This window comes from Channa argus, chromosome 20 (assembly GCF_033026475.1).
Source record: "Channa argus isolate prfri chromosome 20, Channa argus male v1.0, whole genome shotgun sequence".
NCBI lineage: Eukaryota > Metazoa > Chordata > Actinopteri > Anabantiformes > Channidae > Channa > Channa argus.
Window position 1 is genome coordinate 3,400,367 of NC_090216.1, and position 24,251 is coordinate 3,424,617.

Consider the following 24,251-nt stretch of genomic DNA (forward strand, 5'->3'; position numbering starts at 1 on the left):
GGAAGTAAACCATATGTATGCTTCAGGTCAATGTTGATAAAGAATACTTGCAGCAACAGACTACAAAGTCCGACACCACATTTAAAAAGCCTTTCCAGAGGCTTCCTGGCCTCTGCAAAGAAATGAATACCGGGCAAATCCAGTGGGTGCTGAAGCCTGTAGACCCTGTTACACGGTGAATAAAGTACACAGGGACAAACAGAATAAATCAAGGTTGAGGCAAGAGGAGGAAAGGATTGTGTTGTGCTGCAGGGTGTATTGACTGCTGAAGCTCCAAGCTCCTCCGATCACGTTGGAGTCGATATGCCCCCCGCCTTCAGTGCTGTGCTGCTCTCTGACCTGCTCCTCTGCACACAGACTCCTGACGCTTGATCCAGCTGTTACTTCCTACAACCAGTATTGGTATTTTTCTCAATATTAGCTGGAGATCTTTTTCTTTTTCTTTTCTCTTCCTGTGCTGTCTGGAGTCCTGTTGCCAGGCAATGTTAACATAATAGAATTTTTATGTGTTTAGGGAATGAGCACCTCACTTTAACAAGTCATTAAAGTAAAACTGTTTGGGAAGCAGAACGTGGCTGTTTTGCATCGGGCATATGCTGCGTTTTAGTAGCATCTACTGACATAAGAAAACACTTCATTAAAAGAATATCAACATATAGCAAACTGTTGACATGTGGTTGAAATTAATGCACAGTGCGTGTTGATTGTCATTCATTGTCTCCCTTTACAGGTTCTCAAGCATGCATTATTCACAAAGGCATATCTAAGCTCCTTCATCTGCATATGCACATCAGGCGTAAATGTTTAGCAGCAGGTCTTGCATGTCTAAAAATACATTTTGTTGTCAGCACCACCTACTGGTCAGTGTCATAGTTGCAGCCAGTTTCCCTCACTCCTTAGTGTCCTTACAGTAAACAGCCACTGTTACTGATGTCATGTGATGCTTTGACTTTAAGTGTGACATCACCTCTCACAATATGAACCTGTAAATTATGTTAAAGCAAGTGCAATTGTTATTTTAATTCCTTTGTGTATTACTCGTATTAGAGCCTTTTTTTCTTAACTTCAGGAGTGGAATACAGTCTTTCTACGGCTCTCTGTAAATATGGAAAACTAGAAATACTGTGTGTATATTAGTCTGACTCAAAGTAAACGTCCTGACCCACACTGATGATGCAGAAAGATGATAAGAAAAAAGAAAAGGTCCGTATAAACTTTACAGACGAAGAAGTAGGATTTCTGGGAGACAATGTCCAGAAAAGGAGGAGGATAAGCAGCAGTTGCTGAAGCTTGTGGTGGGCTTATACGGGCTGCTACCTGTCTAAAACCACTACTCGACATCCTTCCTTTGACGGTAGTTTTGCCAATCGGCAACTGGCATCTTCTTCGGTCAGAAAATTTTGTATCTGTGATGATGCGGGTTTTCTGTTTCCCATTGAACATGAGTTGATGCATCAATCTCCTGATGACCTGATCGTGTCTGGTGCCTGATCCTGCTTGGGATTCAGCGGATCCAGGTTCCATGCCATGCACTTCCCTCTTAGAATCCTCCAGTCCAAAATGTGATCTCAGATCTCAGAAGTTGAAACTGTCAGAAAGGTGATAATTCTATGTGTTTATTGTTGAGGTCACAGTGGGTGGTGGAGTTGCACTGAAGTTGCTTTTAAAATGAAGGAGGAGGCCAAAACATTAGGACCACCTCTTCATATAATGTGCTCCAGAAGGACTCTGTCACCCGCTATGACCTTTAAAAACTGCTTTAGATTGCACAGGTGTACCTAATAAAATGGCCAGTGAGTTTTTGCACAGTGGGCTTTTCTCATTGAAAACAGCTGCCGTAAACAGGCCTTCCTGCCAAGAACCGAGGCCACAGAAATGAGAGAGGCATAGGAAGCGACTGAGTCAGAGATCTATTCCAGGAGATGTTCACGTCACACGAATCGCCACATTGTGTCTACAGTTATGTCCTCAACCTCCTTCCACTTCTCAGTGAGGGTGGACCTCCTGTCTTTAATCTGTGTTCTGTCTCTTGACTTACGCACAGATCTGTTCCCACTGTTCGTTCGTTCAGTCACCAGATGCGGCATGAGTGCGTAAAATTTGGAGGATGCGCCTGTTTAGTGATACATGAGTATTAAAAAGCACATGTTGCAGTAACACAACTGTTGTGCCTTTTGCTTTGCAGTTGGCTGCTGCGTGGGAGTCACAGGCTTTTCCGTCTTACCTGCACACTAATGCTGGAATCTGATGCTTCAATTTCATGGGTTGTTTTTTTTTTTTTTTTTTTTTTTTTTTTTGCTGCAGTAAAGTCTCCACTTGTTTTCCAGCAGGTTGCTGGCCGTACCCTGCGCTTTCATCACATAGAAATATAACCACGTTCATAAATGTTTTACTCGACTCATGCGGCTTTTTATTTTTAGATTGTTGCACCACATTCACAGCGGCTGGTCTTTATTCTCACTTTTTCAGCTCCACTGCTGCCCAAAAAGGTACCGAAAAGCCATTCCCCCGCCCTCACTCTACGGGGAGGTGCACGGCTGTAGAGCAGGCTGATCAGATGAGGTTTAAGGCAGGAGTTGGCCTTTTAGCATTTTCTGGAAGTTATCGACCCTATCATTAACAGTATTTGATCTACGCTGATTATATACTGATTATCATCATTATCATCGAGCACGAGACCAGCAAAACAATTCTTTCCTTCTCAGTTCTGCAGCTATCGATGAAGTTGTCCTATGCACAATGCCACGTCCGGCTGTTGAATTAGACTTTTGCTGTCTTGGATGTTAGCTGTAAAACAATATGCATCACTGAAATATGCGGTCGGTGCCATTTTTATCTTGGCTTCAGCAAACACCTGTGCAAAACTGCTGTAACGTGTTTCTAACTTATGAAAGGAATTAGAACGGTTGGAGTCCGACATCAAGTGGGAGGAGTTAAGTGAGGCATTTAACATTGAAGTAAATTGATTTTTCTTTTATCTCTTGTATTTGACGACTGTGACGAACACAGCTGAAAAGTCTCCTGCAGGGGAAAGTGACCTTGACTTTAAATTTAAAAACATTTTTAATAATAAATAAAATAAAGGAATGAAATACATTTTTGTCTTAATCATTTTGCTGACACGTCATCCTGTCTTTTCTGCCTCAGTATTTTGTTGTAGCTTTTTCTCTTCTTTTTAAAGGGACTTTTCAAAAGCATCTCAGTACATGGCACGTACAGGTGCAGCATACTAATATGCTATAGTGTGTGTGTGTGTGTGTGTGTGTGTGTGTACTTTGCCTGCTGCCACATGTATGAATGCATGTATGGGGGGTGGGGACCATGTGGTAAGGCTTTCATGGGCCATGTGTTACTGATGCTAATCACCAAGATGCTCTGGTCATTAGCTCCAGGAGGCAGGAGGTCGGCAGTAGCTGAAAGGATGTGTAGAGGAGTCGAATTGCTGTGGAAAGAGCAGCATGGAGCAGTTGGTGTAGTAACCACAAGTACAGCACCAGGACACTTTGATGGGGTTGTATTCAGACATATCTGATCAGAGTGAGGATGTAGCTCAGTAGACGGTGTTTTAGAACCGTGACAGCTGCCATTCTGTGCACCGGGCATGAAGCGCAAACTCCATCTCCTCATCTGCCGCCTGGATTCGCTCTCGTCGCACCCACTGTGAGGTCCTGACAGGTTTGGAGGCTGTCAGACACTGCTCATCGGGAGGCCTGGCTGGCGCACTCGTCAGTGGCACCAGCCAGGCCTCCAGCCAGTGCACAGGCTACAGAGCAAGAGGACACAGGCAGGACAACAGGACGCTTGCATTGCAGAAGGCTGTGGGAGTTAGTTTGAGGTGTACAGTAGTTTGTTAGGAGTGTGTTTGATGAGGAAACAGTGATAGAAACGGTGAGAAAATCTGCCAGTGTGCAGTTTCTGATTTGACTTTTGTGTCTTTATAGTCATTCTAACATAATAGATAAATAATTAAAAACATAGATGAGTTCAAATGGTTCAACCAAATGAATATGTATCGAAACATCTCATTCACTGGCAAAACCATTTGGAGATTAAAAAAAACTACATCTTAGTGTCTGTTACAGCCCAGTAACCAAATCGCACATTTTGCCGCAGTGGGATTTACAATCTGCTCAGCGACATCCTCTGACCTTTGACCCTCAAACCTGATAAGAAAAACCGTCCAGAGACCGAGCAACAATGTAGATAATGTAGATAATCTGGCCCACAGGACCTCCCCTCTGCCATGTGGGTGAACTGTACAGGTTTCACCAAATATTGTAATAAAACAGTGCTAAGTCAGCCAGAGCTGCAGTACCACTACTACACTAGTACAGCACTGCAAATCTTTGATGCTCGACAAATGAGTGTTGTCCTGAGTTAAATACTTTGCTTCAAACATGCCATGCAAGCAGAGAATTGTGGTGGGATTTCATGCAGGCTTTCATCGGTTTTTGGAAATACGTGTGAATTCGTGTCGGGGTGAAGGAAGCGTTAAGTACTGCCAGCGAGGAAAACGTGGGTCTCGAATCAAGAGAAAACCCGACCAAAGTGTCTTAGTGGGATCTTATTCTGAAGTCTAGCTGCAGATGTTTGGTTAGGCTGAGATCTACTGAGGGTAAAGATGCACTTTTCATTCACGCTTTCAGCCCCTGATGCACAGCCTTCAGGTGTCACAGCTGTTCGATGTTTCTACAGTTTATTTGTGCCATTGTGGCTTTTCTCTGCGAACAAAGTCTCGGGATGCGTCGCAGTAAAAAGAGAAGAAAGAGAAAGCGTTGCGTCGTCTTAGTTCCTGTCACATTAGCGCTCGGTGCTGATACAGTGTGTCCCTGAGTCAGACCACCATGTTCTTGTTATTTGCACTCTGCTTCTCGCCTCACTTCTCCCACTGCTCAGTTTTCCTCTTTTTCTCCACAGCTGGGTCTAATGTATGGTGCTGCCTCCCCCCCCCCCCTCCCCACCTGCTCTGTTCTACCTTTGTCTAGATTGTATTCGGCGAAGCGGAGGACTAATTTCTGCTACATGGCCAAGCCATTTCTATTTTAGATGGATAAAATATCCATTAAGGTGAAAAATTACATAAAATAACACACAGTACGTTGTGCAATTTAGTGAGGGGGACAGTCATGCAGCTAAACAATGCGCCTGCTCCCACTCGCTTCGCTTCCAGGCACAACAAAAAACTCGGTAACATAGCGTCCATGATCAGGTTATCCATAGGGATAACCCTTGAAGTCCAGGTAATGAGAAACACAGGGTTTCTCACCCCCTCGTCCATAATGACAGGTGTTCTTAGTTTGACTGAGAACAGGGAGCACGGAGTTCCAAGAGGGACGATGATGGAGGAAGTGGGGATGAGGAAAAAGAGTGAAGGAGCAAGAGCTTGGACAAGAATCTGAGGCCAAACTTGGTAATAAGATTGCTGCATTCGTTTGTGGCTGAGGAGTTTCACTTGGATCTCCTGGAGATTTATTCTGGGGGGTTTAGATTTTGTTTTGTTTTATTAAATGTTATACAAATCGTTTTCACTCTTCACATCAGTGTGTGCAGAAAGTGATGGGGCCTGGATATTTTCTGACACCATTTTCATACAGTCTAGATAAATGTCTGCGCACAGCGGCGTCCACGTTGTGTCCTGTGTTGATTGAGAGGGGTTTCGTCCTGGCTTTAATCTCACAGCTTCCTCTACTCTTGGCCTTCCGTTGGCCGTATACTGATGACTTCACTCTCTTTGGGTTTTTATGAGAGTGCAGGATGCCTCCTTAACCCCTGCTGTCTGTCATTTTCTAAATGTAGAAAATAGTCTTAAAAAGTACTTGTCATAAAAATTCATGCCCTTTTTCTTTTGGGTATGAGATGTGACCTGCAGGTTCTATGTTTCAGGCTGGCGAGTCTTCCAACAATTAAACTAAACATGTGTGTTCCTGTTCCTTTATGCTCGTTCTCCCTGCAGCTCTCACCGACTGACAAGAGTTTGGAGTTTGACAGAGACTTTCGCATTAGGCACTACGCTGGAGACGTGGTGTAAGTATCTTAAGCTTTTATTTATTCAGGAAAAGCTTTTACTGGTGATTCATCCTCTTTTCCACATTTGTACATCTTCACATATTCATGCTCCGGAGCTTTGTGGCTCCACATCAGGAGAAAATGGGGACTTAAATGAAATGGGACGCTCGTTCAGGTCACTGCTCATTCACACATTCCGACTAGATTTCTTGGTCTGTTCTGTTTTAATTTTTGCCACTAGTCCAGGTTTAAAATGACGCCTGCGCTGATTAAACAGCTTCGCTGAGTTTGGGTAGTACATGTCCATAAATGCCACTAAACTTCCCTTTGACTTCCCCGTATCAAAACATCTCTCTACTTCTGGCTGAAAAATTCCTCTAGATGACATCACTTGGAGGAACATGCTTTTCCACAGCTCCTCCAGGTCATGTCATCTTGAGGGGTTATTTCACCCGGAAGCAGAAAAATATTTCAATAGAAGGACGTTTTAAAAGCATGAATGTACATTTACACCCTAAACTAAAGCCATAAAAAGCAAGTTGGAAATGGCTGAAGTTGCCTTTTAGGAAACTCACAGACACTGCTGCACACACTCGAACGTTACCTAAAGTACTTGGACTGTTGTTCAAATGAATAAATCGCACACGCTAATCCCCCAAAAAGTGCTCTCAGGGAAACCTGTTGAGCCCATTTGTTAGGCCTAAGTGTCTGCCACCCAGGGGAGAACGCGGCCAGATGAGCAGTGACTGGCAGACTTGATTGATCTCTGAGCCACTTAGACCTGGCAGGAGGCAGAGTGCAGCTCACGTGTCACAGCATGGAGTGTAGCATCTGTGTTATTAATGGCAGGTAACACATTAACGGTAAAATGGGGCCATAAGGCTACTGGCACAACGCAGCTCTGTGGCTGAGTAGGATTCGGTGTAACTCAGCTTATGATGTTGTGAATTTAGGAGAGTAAACCAACAGTACAACACCTGTATTCACCTGCCTTTTTCTTTTGACAGATACTCAGTGGTGGGTTTTATTGATAAGAACAAAGACACTCTGTTCCAGGATTTCAAGAGACTGCTGTACAACAGGTAACACACTCGTCGCTGCAGGACTGGGCCATATAACAAATTAATTAGATGACTTCCTTTTGGCAAATGTGAAAATGCCTAAACAAAACTGATATTCATGCTTCATCTGCTCTGGTTTAAACTCCAGCACCAGTTGCGCTTCCAGTACGACAGTAATGAGTGATGATGGCCGTGGTCACCTGTACGATGGAAGCATTCTTAGCCCAAAATACAATTTACAGTATTTTGGTTACAGGATAAAAGCAGTTTTAATGAGTGAAACTATATTTGTGTTTTTTGTCTGGGGTTCACATAGATTCTTGTGTGTGACATGTTACCGGTATTCAGATGGTTTCAGTCCTCATATTATGGATGGTATTTGTCCACAGCAAAATCAACACACAGATATTAATAAATTAATGAAAACATCATTAATTTAACTGACACTCTTATCCAAAGTGCCGTACAATTGACACACACACACACACACAGGAGCAACTTAGATTTCAATGTCTTGCTCAAGGACACTTTGACATAAGGGCTGGAGGAGCTGGGAATTAAACCACTGACTGAAATTGATGGACAACCTGCTCTACATCTGGCACAGCTGCGTCCAAAGCGCATCCGGATTATACATTCATAAATTGGGGGCGCCAGTTTCTCAGTTGGTAGAGTGGCCGCTTGCCGACCATCGGGTCGGAGGTTCGCGCCCCGCTATTCCCGACCACATGCCGAAGTGTCTCAATTCAAGACCCCGGACCCCCAACAGCCCATCCCCATAACCAGCCGTGCAGCTCCATTCCCAAACCCGGTAGAAATCAGGGAGGGTTGGATCAGATTATACATGTATAAACATTTCAAAAAGCAGGGAACAAATACAGATGACTCTTCAAATGCTCTTGTATAAAAAGTTTACACTAAATTTATATGTTAATCAATGAACTTAAACATGAGCATTAAACATTAAAACTAGTATCCAAGTAACTGTAATGCTGTGTGTGTGTGTGTGTGTGTGTGTGTGTGTGTGTGTGTGTGCGCATGCACACACATTATAATTTTTATTTTTTTTTTTACATTTCATACACAATATGTTTTAGCATGTGAATTTGAAGGGTTCAAACCAATGTGAAAAGAGGTGAAAAATAAAAAAAATTTCCCTGAATTGAATCATTTAGCCATTGTTGGTGCAAGTCTTACATCACCTGAAGGACGAAAGCACTCCTGTTATAAAAGACAGATTTATTTTTGTCCTGAAGCACTGCGTGTGGTTGTTATGGCCACTGCATTAGATTGTGTAGTTATTATTATTATTATTATTATCACAATAACCTCTACTTTTTCCTTGTTGTCCTTCAGTTCTAACCCAGTGCTGAAGGGGATGTGGCCTGAGGGTAAACTGAGCATCACAGAGGTCACCAAACGGCCACTGACAGCTGCAACTCTCTTCAAAAACTCCATGATCTCACTGGTGGAGAACCTGGCCTGCAAGGTGAGGACCGTCCATTCATTTGTGCAGTACCCACATACAGTACACGTGTACTTTAGGGGGATTTATCAAGGTGAAAAGTAAGAAGAACTCTACCTACAAATTCTACTGGTTGTTTAATCATCTCAACTACACTATAATTAATAATTCAACCAAGTTTGTCTAATTCTTCTAAACAAAATCCTAAACCAAGAGAATGGAAGATGAAGCTCACAGACAAGTACAAGTGTCCAATAATGGCCTGAATGTCTTCAAGGTTGCATGGTTAATTATCTCAACTGAAAAAGTCTGGAGTTTCTGTGTTTGACAGTACAGGACTGTGTCTTGGTGCCGAGCAGCTCCAGGCTTTGAATGCTAACATCTGCTGCTCCCCAATGTGTCGCTGTGCATAAGAATGTCCCGCAGATCATCGTTGCACGGTGAATACAGATTTCCTGCATGTCGTTAACTCACCGTCGCCCTCTGTAGGAGCCCTACTACGTCCGCTGCATCAAGCCCAACGACGTCAAGTCCCCTCTGCTCTTCGAACAGGAGCGCTGCCGCCATCAGGTGGAGTATCTCGGGCTGCTGGAGAACGTCCGAGTGCGTCGTGCCGGCTTTGCTTACAGACAGACTTACCCTCGCTTCCTTCAGAGGTACCCATGGCATAATAATAACTTACATCTCCTCCTCCTTTGCTCAATGATTATTTTCTTTAATCATTAATCAGTATATGAGTAATTTGATTACACTTTTTCTAAAATATCCGAAAATAATTTCTTTAAAATCCGCAGAGGCTGTCATGTGGCTCATGGCTATAATGACCTCATATTTGAGATATTTATACTTAAAAATTGACTGAAAAAAACAATGAAAGTCGTTGTTTGCTTTGTCAATTCAATATTTCTGGCCTACAAATGTGAAAACTTGGTTTCAGCCCCACTCTCAGGCGTTGCTAGACTAGCTGGATGGGTGCACACATCCAAATTTTGAGACAGTGCAACCCAGACTAGTTTAGTCATAAGAGGTCATCAAAACTATTACTATATAACTGATACTGTGTATAATACAAATACAAAAAGTATGATAAAAAGGTACCGTATATAGAACAAAGAGAAACTATGAATCTTAAACCTCACATAATATGATACATTTTGTTTTCAAAATATACTACACACTGGTCTCTTCATCATCTTCATCGGCAGCAGCAGCTTTTGTTCCCACTGCATTAAAACCGTCATTTTCCCACCTACATAATACGTAATACATTTGTCCTCTCAGCTTGTAATTACTACAGAGAGGTGTTGATGTGAAACGTTGCATAAGCTGAAATATCATGTTGAAACGTGGGGACGCAGCAAACAACTGCTAGTCCCTGACCTGCATTAATAACACATATAGAAGCCTAACGGTTGCAAGTCTGTTTGTACTACGTTCGTAAAGCATTTAAACAGACTGTAAGTTGAGCAGATAAACGGATGAATATTAACTAAGTCAAGTGCAATTTATATAATAAGTGCTCATGGTTGGCTTTGTAATTTGGATTCATAGCTAGTCAGGTTTAAGGCAAGTTACCGTACACATCTGCAGTTGTGGAAGCTGTTTTAATGGGGACACATGCTGTCAAAGCTTCCCTCCATCTCACAGTCAGAACAGATCCGACGTTGCTGAAGGCATTTTCACTCCTAAAGCTTTTTGAGCAAAATTCATTTTTCTAACCAATCAGAGAACTTTCTTTGATTCATATTGATCCTAATCTTTGTCAACGACTCATACCTGTGCCGGTATTGGTGGCAGAACACCGCAGATTGGAGCAGAGCAGGGAGAGGGAAGGCAGGGTGGAGCAGAGTGGATTGATTTAAAATTTCAAGTTTTCCAATGTCACGATTTCACTGCAGCACAGTAAGCACAGTTTTGAGGTACCATTGAAGAAGTGGAACAAGTTCCATTTCTCATGGTCCCAGTCCTCGTCGTATTAAATTTGCTAGATGTGGAATTATTCTCCCCCACATGGGGGTGTTTTTGCTTTAATGACAAGTTATGTTGGAAAGCAGTTGTTATGAATATTTGTTTTACGCTCTGTGAACTAAGAATCGCGTGGATTGGGATGGATATGAAAAGCTTCATCACACCTACTTGCGATGGACTTATTTCTTAAAAACACAAGCTTTTTCTTGAGAATTTCCTGTTGTAAGCACAAAGCTAGCGTCCGTCAGATTAAAGCTTGACCTCGGAGTTTAACAGTGGACAGCTGTGTGTCCTTGGAGTCACAAACGTCACCTCATGTTTCTCTGCGGAGGACGTGCAGGGCGATGGAGCTCAGTCACATCTGATAAGACCAGAAATCCTCACTCACACATGGCACTCTGCTCTTTTTTTTTCTTTTTAATGATGAGTGATGGGGCTGTTGGCTACACGTTGAACCCTCCATGCACGCATTGACATTACTGATGGTCTCAAACAGTACACACACACACATACTTATTACCCAGCTGTCACATTCACCCACTGCCCTCGTACGATCCATCACCATGGACGGAGGATTAGTTAATGAGTCTTTTGCGTAACACGCCAACAAGGCACCCGAGTATCCCCCTCCCCCCTCACTTGGCATTACATCACATGCTGACCAGAGAGTTTCACTCTGCTGTCTTGCTCAATCCAAGGTTTAACTCGAATAGTACATTTTTATGTGATCTTTCGTAAGTCGAACATTGGAAAAGCTCAATCAATCTGTTACTCCAAAGAAAATTGATCAGCTACGATTACACCGCTGAAACACACAGTATTTGGCATTAAGATGTTTGTATTTAGTTTAGTCACGATAGGAACAATCATGTTTCCATGTTTTGTCATTTAAGGATTTGAATTAACAACACAATTAATATACAATAAATGTAGAGAGTGGTACAAAACAAATGAGCTGTGTGCAGAACGTTGCTGTAGCTGTGGTATATATGAAGTAATCTAAATCTATCTTGTGGACCTCTGTGCTGCATTTTCTCATCTGACCAGATATAAGATGATCTCGGAGTTCACTTGGCCAAACCACGACTTGCCATCCGACAGAGAGGCAGTGAAAAGGCTCCTGCAGGGATGTGGATTTGACCACGACGTGGCCTACGGCAACACCAAGGTCTTCATTCGCACGCCACGTACCCTCTTCAGCCTGGAGGAGAAGCGAGCAGACATGGTCCGGAGAATCGTCCTGTTCCTCCAGAAGGTGAGCCCACCTGAACTCCGATACTGACGTGACAGTTTGAACTGTTGCTCGGATGCCGTGCACGTCATCGGAAGATCAGTTGACATTTCATTGTTTTCATTTCCCCAACAATGCCTCAAATTTAAGCCAGTGAACTGAAGTCGGTTCTTAGTATTTGGTGAAATTAAAGTTTCAGCCAGAGTTGCGTTCGATATAAATCTGGAGCTTGTGAAGCAACAGACTGACTTAATAAGTGTGACGCGTCAGTGGTGAAATCTGAACACTGTTAAGCTGGACATCTTGAAGAAACAGCATTTAGACAGGTGTGAACAGTGAGGGCTAAAATGGTTTTCAAACCAAGTGTAAACATCATCTTTTCCTTTTTCTGTTTTGGCTTTGAAGTGGCAAAAACTGGTTAATCCAGGAGAACTATCATAATTGTATCACATATCCAACATAAATACACACAACACAACGTGTTTTGCCCTCTAATGTGTGCACTTTTTTTCTGCCCAGCCCTGATATGAAGCATTTTATCATGTTGGAAATTGTACTATTAAAGACGAAACATGTAATTTTCACATGTTGTTGCTCGGTTTTGCCCGGTTTTAAAATGGCTATGAATATTCATCGCTGTTTGTGTGTGTGTGTGTGTGTGTGTGTGTGTGTGTGTTCAGTAGCTGTTAAGCTCATCATGCGTCAGTGGTTTGACACCTTCAGGCGCGAATGTCAGTGTCTCTGTGTGATTATGCTGCATGTATGTGAGCTCGGCATGCAGAGCGACACTTTGTTACTTTGACAGATGCAGCGACTGGTTTATGAATTTGAAGCAGTGCTCTGTCTCGCTGTCAGTCATATTAAAGACACGCTATGCAAATAACCTGGGTGCTTCAAATTGCATTTCAATTGTCAGCACTGTGTAGGTGTATTGTGCAGAAAGAACCTGCACACTGCATCACGTCACTACACACTTGAAACACTTCACCTGGGAGCCATGTGGTCAACGTTTATACGTCTACGTCAAACTGACATTATGGATCATGTGTGCAGATTCCTCCACACCACGTTGCTTTTATGTCCGCCTTTCTCTAAGAGAATCTCCAAGCTGTCAGACATAAAAGGCTGATCCAGCCAAATTAACTTCTGTAAAGGATTGATTGGTTGACCTCTGTATTGATCTGTGTGACCCTGTGCAGGCTTTTCCCACAGACATACCAGATGAGTGTTCCTTCAAGCTCTCCCACAGGAGCTTCCTATCTTGTATCTCCCCGGATAACCAGGCTTTGATAATGGCGGGAAAGCCCAGAGCAGCTTCTCCACCCAAACAAACATCGCAGCGTGGCATAGGTATCGGAGCAGGTGTATTTAAACTTGCCCGCAGTCAGTGCACACACATGCTCACTCGTGGTGTTACACGCTCAGCTACACACAAAATCAAATAGTGGTGTGACAGCAGAATTGACTCCTGTATCTATATCGTGCTGTTACTCCCAACAAACATCCCAGCCTGGGTCTGATCTGCTGCACCAAGCAATCCCCTTATCAGCACCTGGCACACCACACTGCCTTATGCCAGTCAGGAGAGCACAGTGCCAGGAATGTCTCAGACACACTTCTTGTCCCTCCATTTGGCTCATGGATTTATAATAATCCCCACTTAGTTTGCCCTCTCAAATAACTACAACACGCAATCTGTGAATTTGCACACGCCCCACAGATGGGTTGAGAGGCTCCTCGCGGTGCCGCTGCCTGTCCACACTGGGAGAACATAGTGTTTTTCTGTAGCATTGCTCTTATTTTAGCCCTTTAAAATTACCATATCCTCCCCTCCTTTGAGGAGGCGGAGTGGATGGAGGAAAACAAGGGGGCAAGAGGAGGGGCTCCTCACACAGTTCCAATAATCCTGCTGTTTTCTCTTTCTTCCTGTGCCCACATTCTCCTCATCTTTCGAGTCTTGTTCTACATCCTCTAAACCCCCCCACCACACACACTGAAATGCATTGCGTTCAGGCCTGGGTGCATCACTAATGATTGTTCTGTTTCTTCCTGTTTGCAGCTGTGCACTGACAAAGCTGAACTCTCTAGCTTGGACCCACCAATGCAGTTGATATCGTTTTAAAAATGGGCAGTTAGTAAGTAAAAAAATAAATAAAAAAACTGCAGTTATAAATGAGACCACCCCCATTGTCTCTCAGTGGCAAAATGAATATTTCATAAATTCAAACTAAGCCATCCCTTTGTCAGAGCAACAACATTGACGAGACGTGAGACCCCCCCTCCCGTTTCACCCCGTCATGTATTCAGAGCTGCAGCCTTAATTGCTTCTAAAGCTTTACGATGTCTCTGTGTAGCGGGTGGGTTTATCAGACGTGGCGAGTGTTATGTCTTGGGTAGTCAGCTTTCACAGCATGGCCACGGGGGGCTTGTCTGGGCAGGAACAAAATGAAAACATCTATAACGGAGTTGTATTTTATTATTCTCCCTGGTTTCCCGATGGGTAGCTCGTGTCTTGAGGCAATAAATTGTTCAGTAATGACTCAGCTCTTGTTTTGGGAGGATCTGACTGACATGAAAAGCGGGTAATCTGTGGATAGCTCTCCTGTGTATAGCAGGCTGCTTAAAACAAGAGAAGCACTGCTCCCCTCCTCTGCCTTACTGTCCACAACTGATCTGTCTCCGGTTGGACCTCCCTCCCCAATCCTCTGATCCCCTCTGAACCCCGCAAAAGTGTTTAAGTCGTCATCCGAAGCGATCACCTCCACAAAGCACAGTGTAGCAGATCAAAGCAACACAGTTTAACTTTTTTTCTAGCAGTTGTACAAGAGGAAATGTGCTCGCTCTGTTCTCCCATTTTCTATGTTCTTCTGTGTCTTCACACTCTTTTGTTATGCTCTGTTACCACTGATTCTGCGACTTAAAGAGAGTGGGGGGGGGGGGGGGGGGGGGGGGGGAAAGGAGCTCTGGAGTGGATCAAGCATTGGTAGGAACCCTTTGTGGTTTCAAATGACCAAACTCTGTCTCTGCAGTGTTTTAAAGAAATCTCCCACCTGGAATTTGAGCAGTTTTAAAGCTCGTCCCACTGTGACATCACACTGGGGATAGTTGAGGATAAGCCCCTAAAATGACCCTTAGTCGTTTACAGATCAGCCACCATTATGAAGCTGCAGCCTTAGCTTAGCGGCACATGTATTATTCATTAGGCAGTGTCCCCATTGGGTGGGGGCGTGGCCTTCGCGGGCATCCCCAGCCAATCCCACCAGGGAACCATGAATAATGCATATTATATGTAGACGGCTTCTAAATGGACTGATAAAAGATGGATTTAGAGAAATATGAACAACTTTGAGTGAGTAACAAGCCATTAATATGTTTAAAATACACTATGTATTTATAAAAATGAGTCAAAAGGGACCATAACCTCTTTAAGTTGGCCTGACATGTCGTTTCTTGTATAGTAAAATAATGGTTAGTTTGTGAACTTACAGCATATTTTGAATTTATTTATGTTTATCTTACTTGTCAACAGCTTCTTACCATCTAACAGTTTTTTAGAGGAAAAGGCTTCAGAATAACACTCATTGCTGCAGCCTAAAAATATTCTGCAGGACTTTAGGGAAGTCTGTAACCACGGGCCTTTCTCCATGGCAACGGGCAGGTTGGCTCACAGACATAGTTTATTGATTTTATTTTATTTATTTGTTTATTTATTTATTTTAGTTTTTTGAGATCTTGCTTCCACTTGTCAGCCTCCATGCCTGACTTCCCCACCAAAACACATAGTCATCACATCAGTTTTGTAGTGCAATCATGTGTGCAGACGTATCTGCACCCTCTTCCTTGGCAGTATTGATTTTCTTTTATTTTTTAATTTTTTTTTTTCAAACATTTGTTTGAATTCAAGTTGGTACTGCTGACCATTAACATTCTTCCAGTCCTATCTAATTAATTGACGGAGCATCCAGATCTGTTAAATTTTAACTTCAATACTGTCTCTTTCAGTGAGGCTGTACTGTTGGAAATCAGTTTAAACATGTTGGTTTTATCATTTAAGTACATTAGACCAGAGGTAGAATCGTAAAAATGTTTAATACCAGGAGTCGTGATTGAAGGAATGAGGAATCCGCATCAGTGTAGTGCCGTTCACCCAGGCACTTTACAGATGTACGATGATGAAAGCTGGTCGAGGCCTCTGCCCACTGTCTCCCTGTGACGGCCTGTTTTCAGAGCACGTTGCAGCCTCACCAAATTGTGTCACATTCCCTCCACCCGCCTTGCACATCGAGCATGTCACAGGAAAGCCAGCTCGATATCCCCAGAGGATGTGGAAACTCAGGCATTCAGCACTGGACTGCAGTGAAGTGTGTCAGTGGTGCAGACCGGCCTGTCTGTCTTTTCATGTCACAATTTCTCTCTGTCTCTGTCTGTGACAACAAGGTGAGGGGTTGTTGTGTCTTTTGGATCCAACCTTTCCGTTAATGTCCTTTTTGTCAAAGCTACACTCCCAACACATGTAGTAGCCAGTAATGGTCCCGGTCTCTGCATCTGAACTGAAACCTTCCAGCTCTCACCAGTTGCCCTTGCACATGTGTTTTGTTTTTTGTTTTTTTGCTTTCACCCACAAACCAGCCAACCTCCCAAATACCTCCCCCCCCCCCCGCAATCTGTCCCACTTTGTTGCGACGAAAGCTCCCCAATCTGGCTTTGATGAGCTCATAAATCCAGGGCCCTGGAGCATGGCAAGGGCAGGCTCCATGATGGCAGAGTCTCTAAAAGGATGATCAGATGGCTTTATTGGCCAAGGGAGTGAGGGCGGTGGGGGGCACAGACCGTCAAGGGGCCTTGTTATTGGCTTGATTTATCCACAGTCCCCCGAGTGTCATCTTCATCAGCTCACCACCGTCATCGCAGCCAGTCGGCCTCACTAGTTGAGAGGCAGAAAATGTGTTTACGTCTGTGCCCGTGTGGGAGGTTGGGTGACTCCATCGTAATTCTCACCTCTCGCTCTTTTCCACCTGTCACGCACTCTAACGAGGCTCCGAAGACGGCGGAGACAGTTTATGTCTGCTGCTTTCGTTTTGTCCTGCCTTTGCATCTCTCCTCCAACCCCAGTCATTAACAATGTAATTAACGACTCGTAGCTAAGACAAACACAGTTGTTGCTCTGGCATAGGCCTTTGCACCATATGGATATTAGGCAGGCAACATCTTAGAGCTCCCACTGAAAATCTAATTTGGCCATTTCTTGCTTTTTTTTCCTGAGTGTATCTTATGAGCACATATGGGATGAGACAGTGTGTCGGTTTGGGGGGATAGAGGAGTGAATACTGTAGAATGAATTAAAAAAAAAAAAAGTGACAATGATGTTTGACCTACTTCCTGCTCTGGAACCACCTGAATACAAGCAGAATTTAAATGAAAGTAACTGTTAGCCCTGTTCAAAGAGGCACAACCATTCATTCCCCCCACCGCCATTATCCTGAACGTGTGGGAGAGCCATCGCACAGGTCGATGATGCTGATGAATATGCTCTTTTCTCGCTCTCATACATTATGCATAAGAGACAATGCAGTGTGGAGGAGATATGTTCCTGAGCTGACACTGTGCCAGAGAAGCTGTTTTTGTCTCTGATTAGATGTTTGTTGCTTTTTATGAGCATCCACACATCAGGATACAGTCATAAATAATATAGTCTTCGTCACTTTTTTATTATTATTTTATTATTATTAAGTTGGATGTAACATGGAAACACATAGCCCTGTTTGCTGTATTTTCAGGCAAGTCTTTTTTTTTTTTTCTTTTAGCTTTAGGCGTGTGTGATTTCTTAATCCACAAAAAAAAAAAAAAAAGTTAAATCCTTTATTTAGATTTAGATCACCACATTTTGCAGCTATTTTTCAAGGGACATGGACATGACAGAATACACAGCCTTTGCCTTTAAAAGCACTTGTGAGTCCTTTGGTTTCCTATTTCTAACTTCTGTTTTATATAATGCAGAGAAAGCAGACCAGAAGGCTTTGGTCTGTGTCAGTTGGCCACTTGGCGACAGATTTCTCTGATCTCGGCTTACTGGACGTAACGCGCCATTACGTCAACAGCAGAGCTTAAAGGATCCAAATTAAACCTTCAGTGTGTTTTCTTTCCTTCATCTCACTGTGATTCAGCTTCTTCAGATGTCTATTTTCACAGTAATGCTGTGAACAAGTCAACGCTCTAAACTCTTATTAATGTCGGTACAACTTTAACACACATTTAATGTGGTTAAAGCTGCTACTGCTCCCATATTCCAGGGGTGAGTGATTTGTCTATTTCTCTGCCAGTTATTACACCACTACTCTGATAAGGTGAAAACTGCCTCCTTCACAATATGCAAATATGAGAAATCATTTTCTTGCTGCTGGCACCCACACATTTTGAGAGATTAAATATAAATGCTTTCCGTGATTACAGTGCATTACTCTTAGCTGATATCCAGTGCAGTTTCCAGTGCTTCCTTTAATTTGTGACTGTAAGTGCATTTTATTACCCATTATTTGGGGGGGGGGTGGTTACGGTGCAGTGCCGTCAAATAAATGTGTAAATAATGCAAATAACAGAGAGGCTGTGTGTACTAGAGGGAGAGAGTATAGAGTGTAGAGGGGAGCATATGGTGGCGATTTTAGAAAGGGTGGATCAGGAGTTACGGGTCCCTGGGGTCCCACTTACATCTATTATTCATGTTTTAGAGGGTTTGATAGCCACTCAACCCATGTTTGGTTACAGGCAATCATGGAGTCGCTATTTTAGTCTGAATCTGTGTTGTTCAAAACAAAACAAGCACAGATGTTTAACATAAACATAGAACTGTAATGAATTTTAACAATGAGTGGGAAAAAAAGTTTGTGTTTTTTTTTTTATTTTTTTTTTTTAGTTTGTACATTTAAATAATTGGTCGTGACACCTTCAGTTCAACTAAAAAAAAAAACGTTGTTTGTCCTTTAGGCAATTCAAGCACGAAGAGCAGCAGTAGCGATAATGTACAACAATATGATAATAAATTGTAAATTTTTAAAAGTTTAAAATAAAAAACAATTAAAAATATAGAATTCTAAGGGGAAAATATTAGATTTAGATGAAACTGGCATCACATATGGCACATAGAGCTGAATATGGTACTGACAGTAATAATATGGTATGAAGGTAAAAATACTAACAATATGTGACAATGAATGAATTAATTACATATTATTGGATTGTTGGGTCTTGTGCCATAGTCTTGTGTATTTATTATATATTTTGTAATACGTATTACTTATCACCATCTCTATCTTGTACATACTACCTGTAAATAGCTGCCATTTTCTTTCTCCCCAATAGGGAGTTTGAGTTAGCGAATGTCTCTTTGTTTGCTTCTTCTCAGGGGCTAGCTAGCACTTTCTTTGGGTATTAGATTCTTCTGGTTGTAGTTTTGGCCTTGTTTGACCCTGAGTTATAGCGGTTCACTTCTGCATCACCTTTGCTTAGTTGTAATAAAAAGTTATACACTTAATTGCAATTTTGGAATCTGGACTTTGGTTTGGGGACTGGGGAGGCAACAGCCTTGTTCTTGTGTGTTGCCCTCCTACCACCTAGACACGGGTCTAACAGCCGTGACAAATATGTGGTGTTGCTGACAACTGAAGAACAGATGTGAGCATTGTATACGGTAAACTCAATATAATATTTTACAGTATTAACATGAAGTGGATTGAAAAGTGAATTCACCTATTTGCTATTGTCTTTAAGGACAAACATCAGGAACAGAAACATATCAGACAAATTTCTAACTAAAATGAGGTTAGATTGAGAATCACACATTTGTCCCAGAGCAGTGACATTTTCTTCTAGGAAACAGGGAATTGAGTCTAATGTGTAAGATTGAAATTTTATCTGTTTCACATGTGGACATTTACATATGTCAAGCCTCTATCGGGTCTGATGTCTACGTAAATGTTAGCAGGTCTGGAACTGGTTTACGATAAGTCACAAAAGCAAAAGTAAAGCCAACTGCAGGCTCGGCTCAGCTAAAGTCTTCAGATCCAGTTGCTAACAGTCATTCTCATAAAGATTATTTTTAACACATTTAATATTTACAGCTGACGTCAGCAACAACCGAGACACATCCACACTAACCTCAGCTTTACCTGAAGTTTGGTTTACAAAGTTCTTTAGACTCTAAAGTCTGTGTTGTCCAAGATTCTCCATCCAGGATCTCGCACCAAATTTGTCCTTTGTTGCTTAGTTCAGGTTGGGGCCATGTTTGTTTTGGCTTAAGAACATGGGAGAATTTCCACAATCTTGCAGGATTTTTGGGTTTAAAACGTCCAGTGGTCGGATGTGAGCTCCTTTTAGACTGTTGGACTACGTTGTTCTACTGTATGTTGTTGTGTGTCTGCAGGTGTGGAGGGGCACCATAGCCAGGTTGCGATACCGGCGGATGCGAGCTGCTCTCGTCATCCTTCAGGCCTACAGACGTTACAAAGTCAAGTCGTACATCCGCGAGGTCCACCGTCGCTTTAGAAATGTTGGATCCATGAAGGATTATGGCAGGCATGTGAAGTGGCCGACACCCCCCAAAGTCCTGCGCAAGTTTGAGGAGGCACTCAGGAGCATCTACAACAGGTACGAGGACAAATACTCCCAAATACTCAAATGTAATTGCAGGATAGCTCCTGCTATTTTAAGATTCAGATAAAGCTTGTCAGGCTGCTAAGAGGCAGCTGATACTTTGAGTCGATTCATGTCTATTCCAGTTAGAATGAATATAATGGGAAACCGCATTTAAATGTTCTACATTGAAACATCTGTTCTCTATTATGAGAGCAGCCTTTTCAAAGAAAATGTGTTTAAATTGCCATATTTGGAAAAAAAAAACTCTTTTCTTAATTGGTTGAACGAAAAGTAGATCAGACTCCAACCGCTGGATGTGGCCTCGGGTGATATTTTACACCCAGATGAGTCCGTTTGAAGCAACTTACACATGTTTCCTTCTGCCTTGGGCTCACACTGAAGATCGATTTTTCTTCCTCCATCAAAGGCTCATCACCTCTTTTCATCCCAACGTGTGTTTGTTTGCTTTTTTTTTCTATTTGAAGCGGGGAACTGTTGGGAAATAGCCTTCGTAGAGAATGATGTTGGCTGTCATGATATGTGAGTGAAAGGGCAGCTGGAGTCTACTGTAGTCCTGCTAAACCCCCTCCACACCCTCACTCACCCAGCTACCAGTGCAGCATCCTCCGTGGAGACAGTTGGTTTTCCTCTGCTCTTAGTTGCCTCTTTGTCTGTGTTTGGATGTGTTTCCCTGCAGGTGGTGGGCGTGGACTCTAATCAAAGGCCTCTCTCCAGAGGAGGCCCTGCAGGTGAGGGCCAAGGTAGCCAGCCTGGAGGCCCTGAAGGGCCAGAGGGTTGACCTGGGGCTACAAAGGGCCTGGGAAGGAAATTATCTGGTGAGTAGGTGGATGTGTGGGGCTGCAGTAATATGCAGTAAAATCCGTTTGTAATGTATTTTCTAGCTATATTTGTCTTGCGCTGAATGTTGGCATCAAATGTGTGGTCTAATGCGTAACCTGTGTTTACTCTCTTTTAAGTGAGAGTTCATGAATTTTAAACTAAACTTTGACCATGTCGTCCAGTTTGTAGCCAAGTTGTTGGGCGGTTATGGCCAGACAAGATTACATCGTTTAGATCTTTGTTAGATCTCTCTTGTTTTTGTTTTTTAATCAATGTATTGAATGCATAATGTTTCAGGAATCGCTTCACACACCCCGGGAACAAAACAATCCACTAATAGCGATAAACATTGTTATTATTGTGTTTTTATGGAATTGCTTTACTTCACTTTTTTTTTTTTTTGTGTCAACGAACACAAGTTAACATCATTGTTACAGTGGGAAGAATTTAAAGCAGCAAAAAAGAAAAAAAAAGGGGGGGGGGAACAAAGTAAACGGTGTAAAAATAAAAAGCCTAAACATACAAGATGCCTTTGTTGTGGATAGTAATTGCTGCTAATTATTGTCATGGACAGATTACGAACAAATGGCCTCATGGGCACAGACTGGTAAAAGGGCCCCCAGCCCTCTTCCTATGTACAGGAGTAGGACCCCCAGACTGAAAGAGAAACAAAACCTCAGCAAATGATTTTTTGGTCTCTTTATTGTAATTTTTGTGTGTTTTTAGTATAATTATGTGTATGTTTTATTCTGGACTGAACAACAGCTCTAGTGCTTGTTTAATCCTTATTTTAATGTCATTGGAGGCTGTAGTTACTGGATTCAATAACTACACTATCACTACTAGCAGATAATCACTACTATCAGACAAATGTATATTGTCCTGCTCTGTGACTGTTTATTAGACAGCTGCTTTCAGAGACGAGCTAAAGTGTGACGAAGAGGTTTTCTGTGTTTTTTGTGTGTCTCACAGAAGAAAGACAGCCCTGACACAGCTGCATCGTTCACACTCGTCTCCAGCGAGCTGCAGAGAAAAGACAAATTCATGAGAGTTCTGTTCTCCTGCAACGTACGCAAGGTAAAAAAATAAAAATAAAAAAAATAAGCCTTTGGATTATTTGTTCACCACTAACCTCATGCACACAGTCACAACATGTGTCTGTGTGCACACAAATAAAACCCGACTGTTCCTGGTTTGCACAATATCCCTGCAGGGTGTTTGGATGTTGGTGTGTTTGTGGGCACTTACTGCATCCTGTGGGGTGACTAATGAGGGGCTTTGTGTTTCCCAGATCAACCGTTTCCACAAGGCAGAGAACCGAGCGGTGCTCATCACTGACCGCCACCTGTACAAGATGGACCCCCTGAAGCAGTATAAACCCATGAAGAGCATCCCCCTCTACAATGTATGGCACTCACTGTTCCTACAACTGCCCCCTTTATTACGGGGACAGGGTGGTAAAGAGAAGGCTTGACATACAATATTGCTTAACAAGAACAGACTTTCTAGATGCAAATCCAGTGGAAGATTAGTTCAGACTAGTGCTGAGATTATTGAATTATTGGATTAGTTTCCTAAACAATTAACATCGTTTAAAATTGGAAATGTATTATCAGTTAAAATAGCTACTTAAACGTGAGGATTTGCTTTGTCTTTTTACTTTAAATTGAATATTTTAGAGGTTTTGGTTCGTTGGTCAAGCTAAATACATAAACTCACATAGATTTTTGGATATACTGGAATTTTTCTAGTTGGGCTTTTCATGTGTGATCTCCAAAAAATCAACAACAACAACAACAACAACATGCAAGTGATCCGAGTGGCTTCAGGCTTCTGTGCTATAGGAGCCTGTTGACCTGTGGCAGCGTGTCAATTTGCAGAAACCTCCTTCAACTCTACAGTTGGCTGTTTTATTTTAATTCATATTCACACTGCGATAGGTCCATTAACCCTGCTACATGCGCACAGCACATGAGGCTGTTTCCATGGCAAATGTTTCCTGTGTGTGTATTGGCTTTGTGCTGTTTGTTTTGTGTGTGTGTGTGTGACATAAACACTGCCCAAATGTGTCTCATGTGAGGGTGAATTTCGGTTGAATTTCACACCCTCTCGAGCCATGTTTGACCTACTATAGCTCAGTGACACAATGCATTCATCAGCATGTGACACAAACCTAAAGGAGCCTTGAAGGTTTAACCCTTGGGGAATGATGCGTATTCATGTCTTTGCTGAGAGTCAGACAAGCTCAGTGAGACTGATTGGTGTCCTGTTGACAGTGTGAGGTGCATTCAGGCAGACGCATGTGTCCGTAAACTAAGCTAATCCTCTTTTAGCTGCTTCGTATTACTGTAAGAAGCAACTTTTCTCATCTCCCGAGAAGCACCGAATACTCCAGGTTCTTAAATAAAAAGTCAGTATCCACCTGATTTTAAATGGGATCCGAGATGTGGCCAGTTTGTTGTAGTCTGGTTAATTCGGCACGATGAACAGTTCAGCACTTTCCACAGCACTGGCACAAGGCCTGAGCTGACAGCAATACTGCTTTCGTTCACTGGTTATTCCCTCTTAGAGGGGGGCCAGGTGGATCAGTGGAAGAGCATTGGGTTAGGGAGTCAAAAGGCTGCGGGTTCCAATCCAACCCCACGAGGCGTGGCTCCGCCCCCCCAAGCCCAGATAAAACATGAGGGCTGCGGCAGGTAGGGCATCCAACACATGCCAAATCAACATGCGGAACATGTTTCGCTGTGGTGACCCCTGAAGGGACGAGCCAAAAGCCGTTGATCTTGATCGGTCAAGGCAGATGGCCGCCCACCCTGAGCCTGGTTCTGCTGGAGGTTTCTCCCATTAAAGGGAGTTTTTCCTCTCCACTGTTGCCTAGGGCTTGCTCAAGGGGGATTTGTTGGGTTACTTCTACATACTTGTGTAGTCTGGACTTTATTCTGTAAAGTGCCTTGAGATGACTTTGTTGTAAATTGGCGCTATATAAATAAAGTTGAATTGAAAATTGAATTGAATTGAATTGATTTCCAGTTGCTTCTTCCTTACGGTTATT

The 24,251-nt window shown here is 42.7% G+C and overlaps 1 protein-coding gene across 3 annotated transcripts in view; it reads left to right on the top strand.

Annotated features, from left to right (window-relative positions):
• myo1d (myosin 1D) overlaps positions 1-24,251 on the top strand; it is a 68,032-nt gene that overhangs the window by 21,771 nt on the left and 22,010 nt on the right. For all 3 annotated transcript variants that reach the window (XM_067487305.1, XM_067487307.1, XM_067487306.1), the window contains exons 12-20: positions 5,954-6,024; positions 7,014-7,088; positions 8,424-8,556; positions 9,022-9,188; positions 11,548-11,755; positions 20,148-20,371; positions 21,057-21,195; positions 22,172-22,276; positions 22,491-22,604. In XM_067487305.1, coding sequence (XP_067343406.1) covers positions 5,954-6,024; positions 7,014-7,088; positions 8,424-8,556; positions 9,022-9,188; positions 11,548-11,755; positions 20,148-20,371; positions 21,057-21,195; positions 22,172-22,276; positions 22,491-22,604 — 1,236 coding nt within the window. The remainder of the gene's footprint in view (positions 1-5,953; positions 6,025-7,013; positions 7,089-8,423; positions 8,557-9,021; positions 9,189-11,547; positions 11,756-20,147; positions 20,372-21,056; positions 21,196-22,171; positions 22,277-22,490; positions 22,605-24,251) is intronic.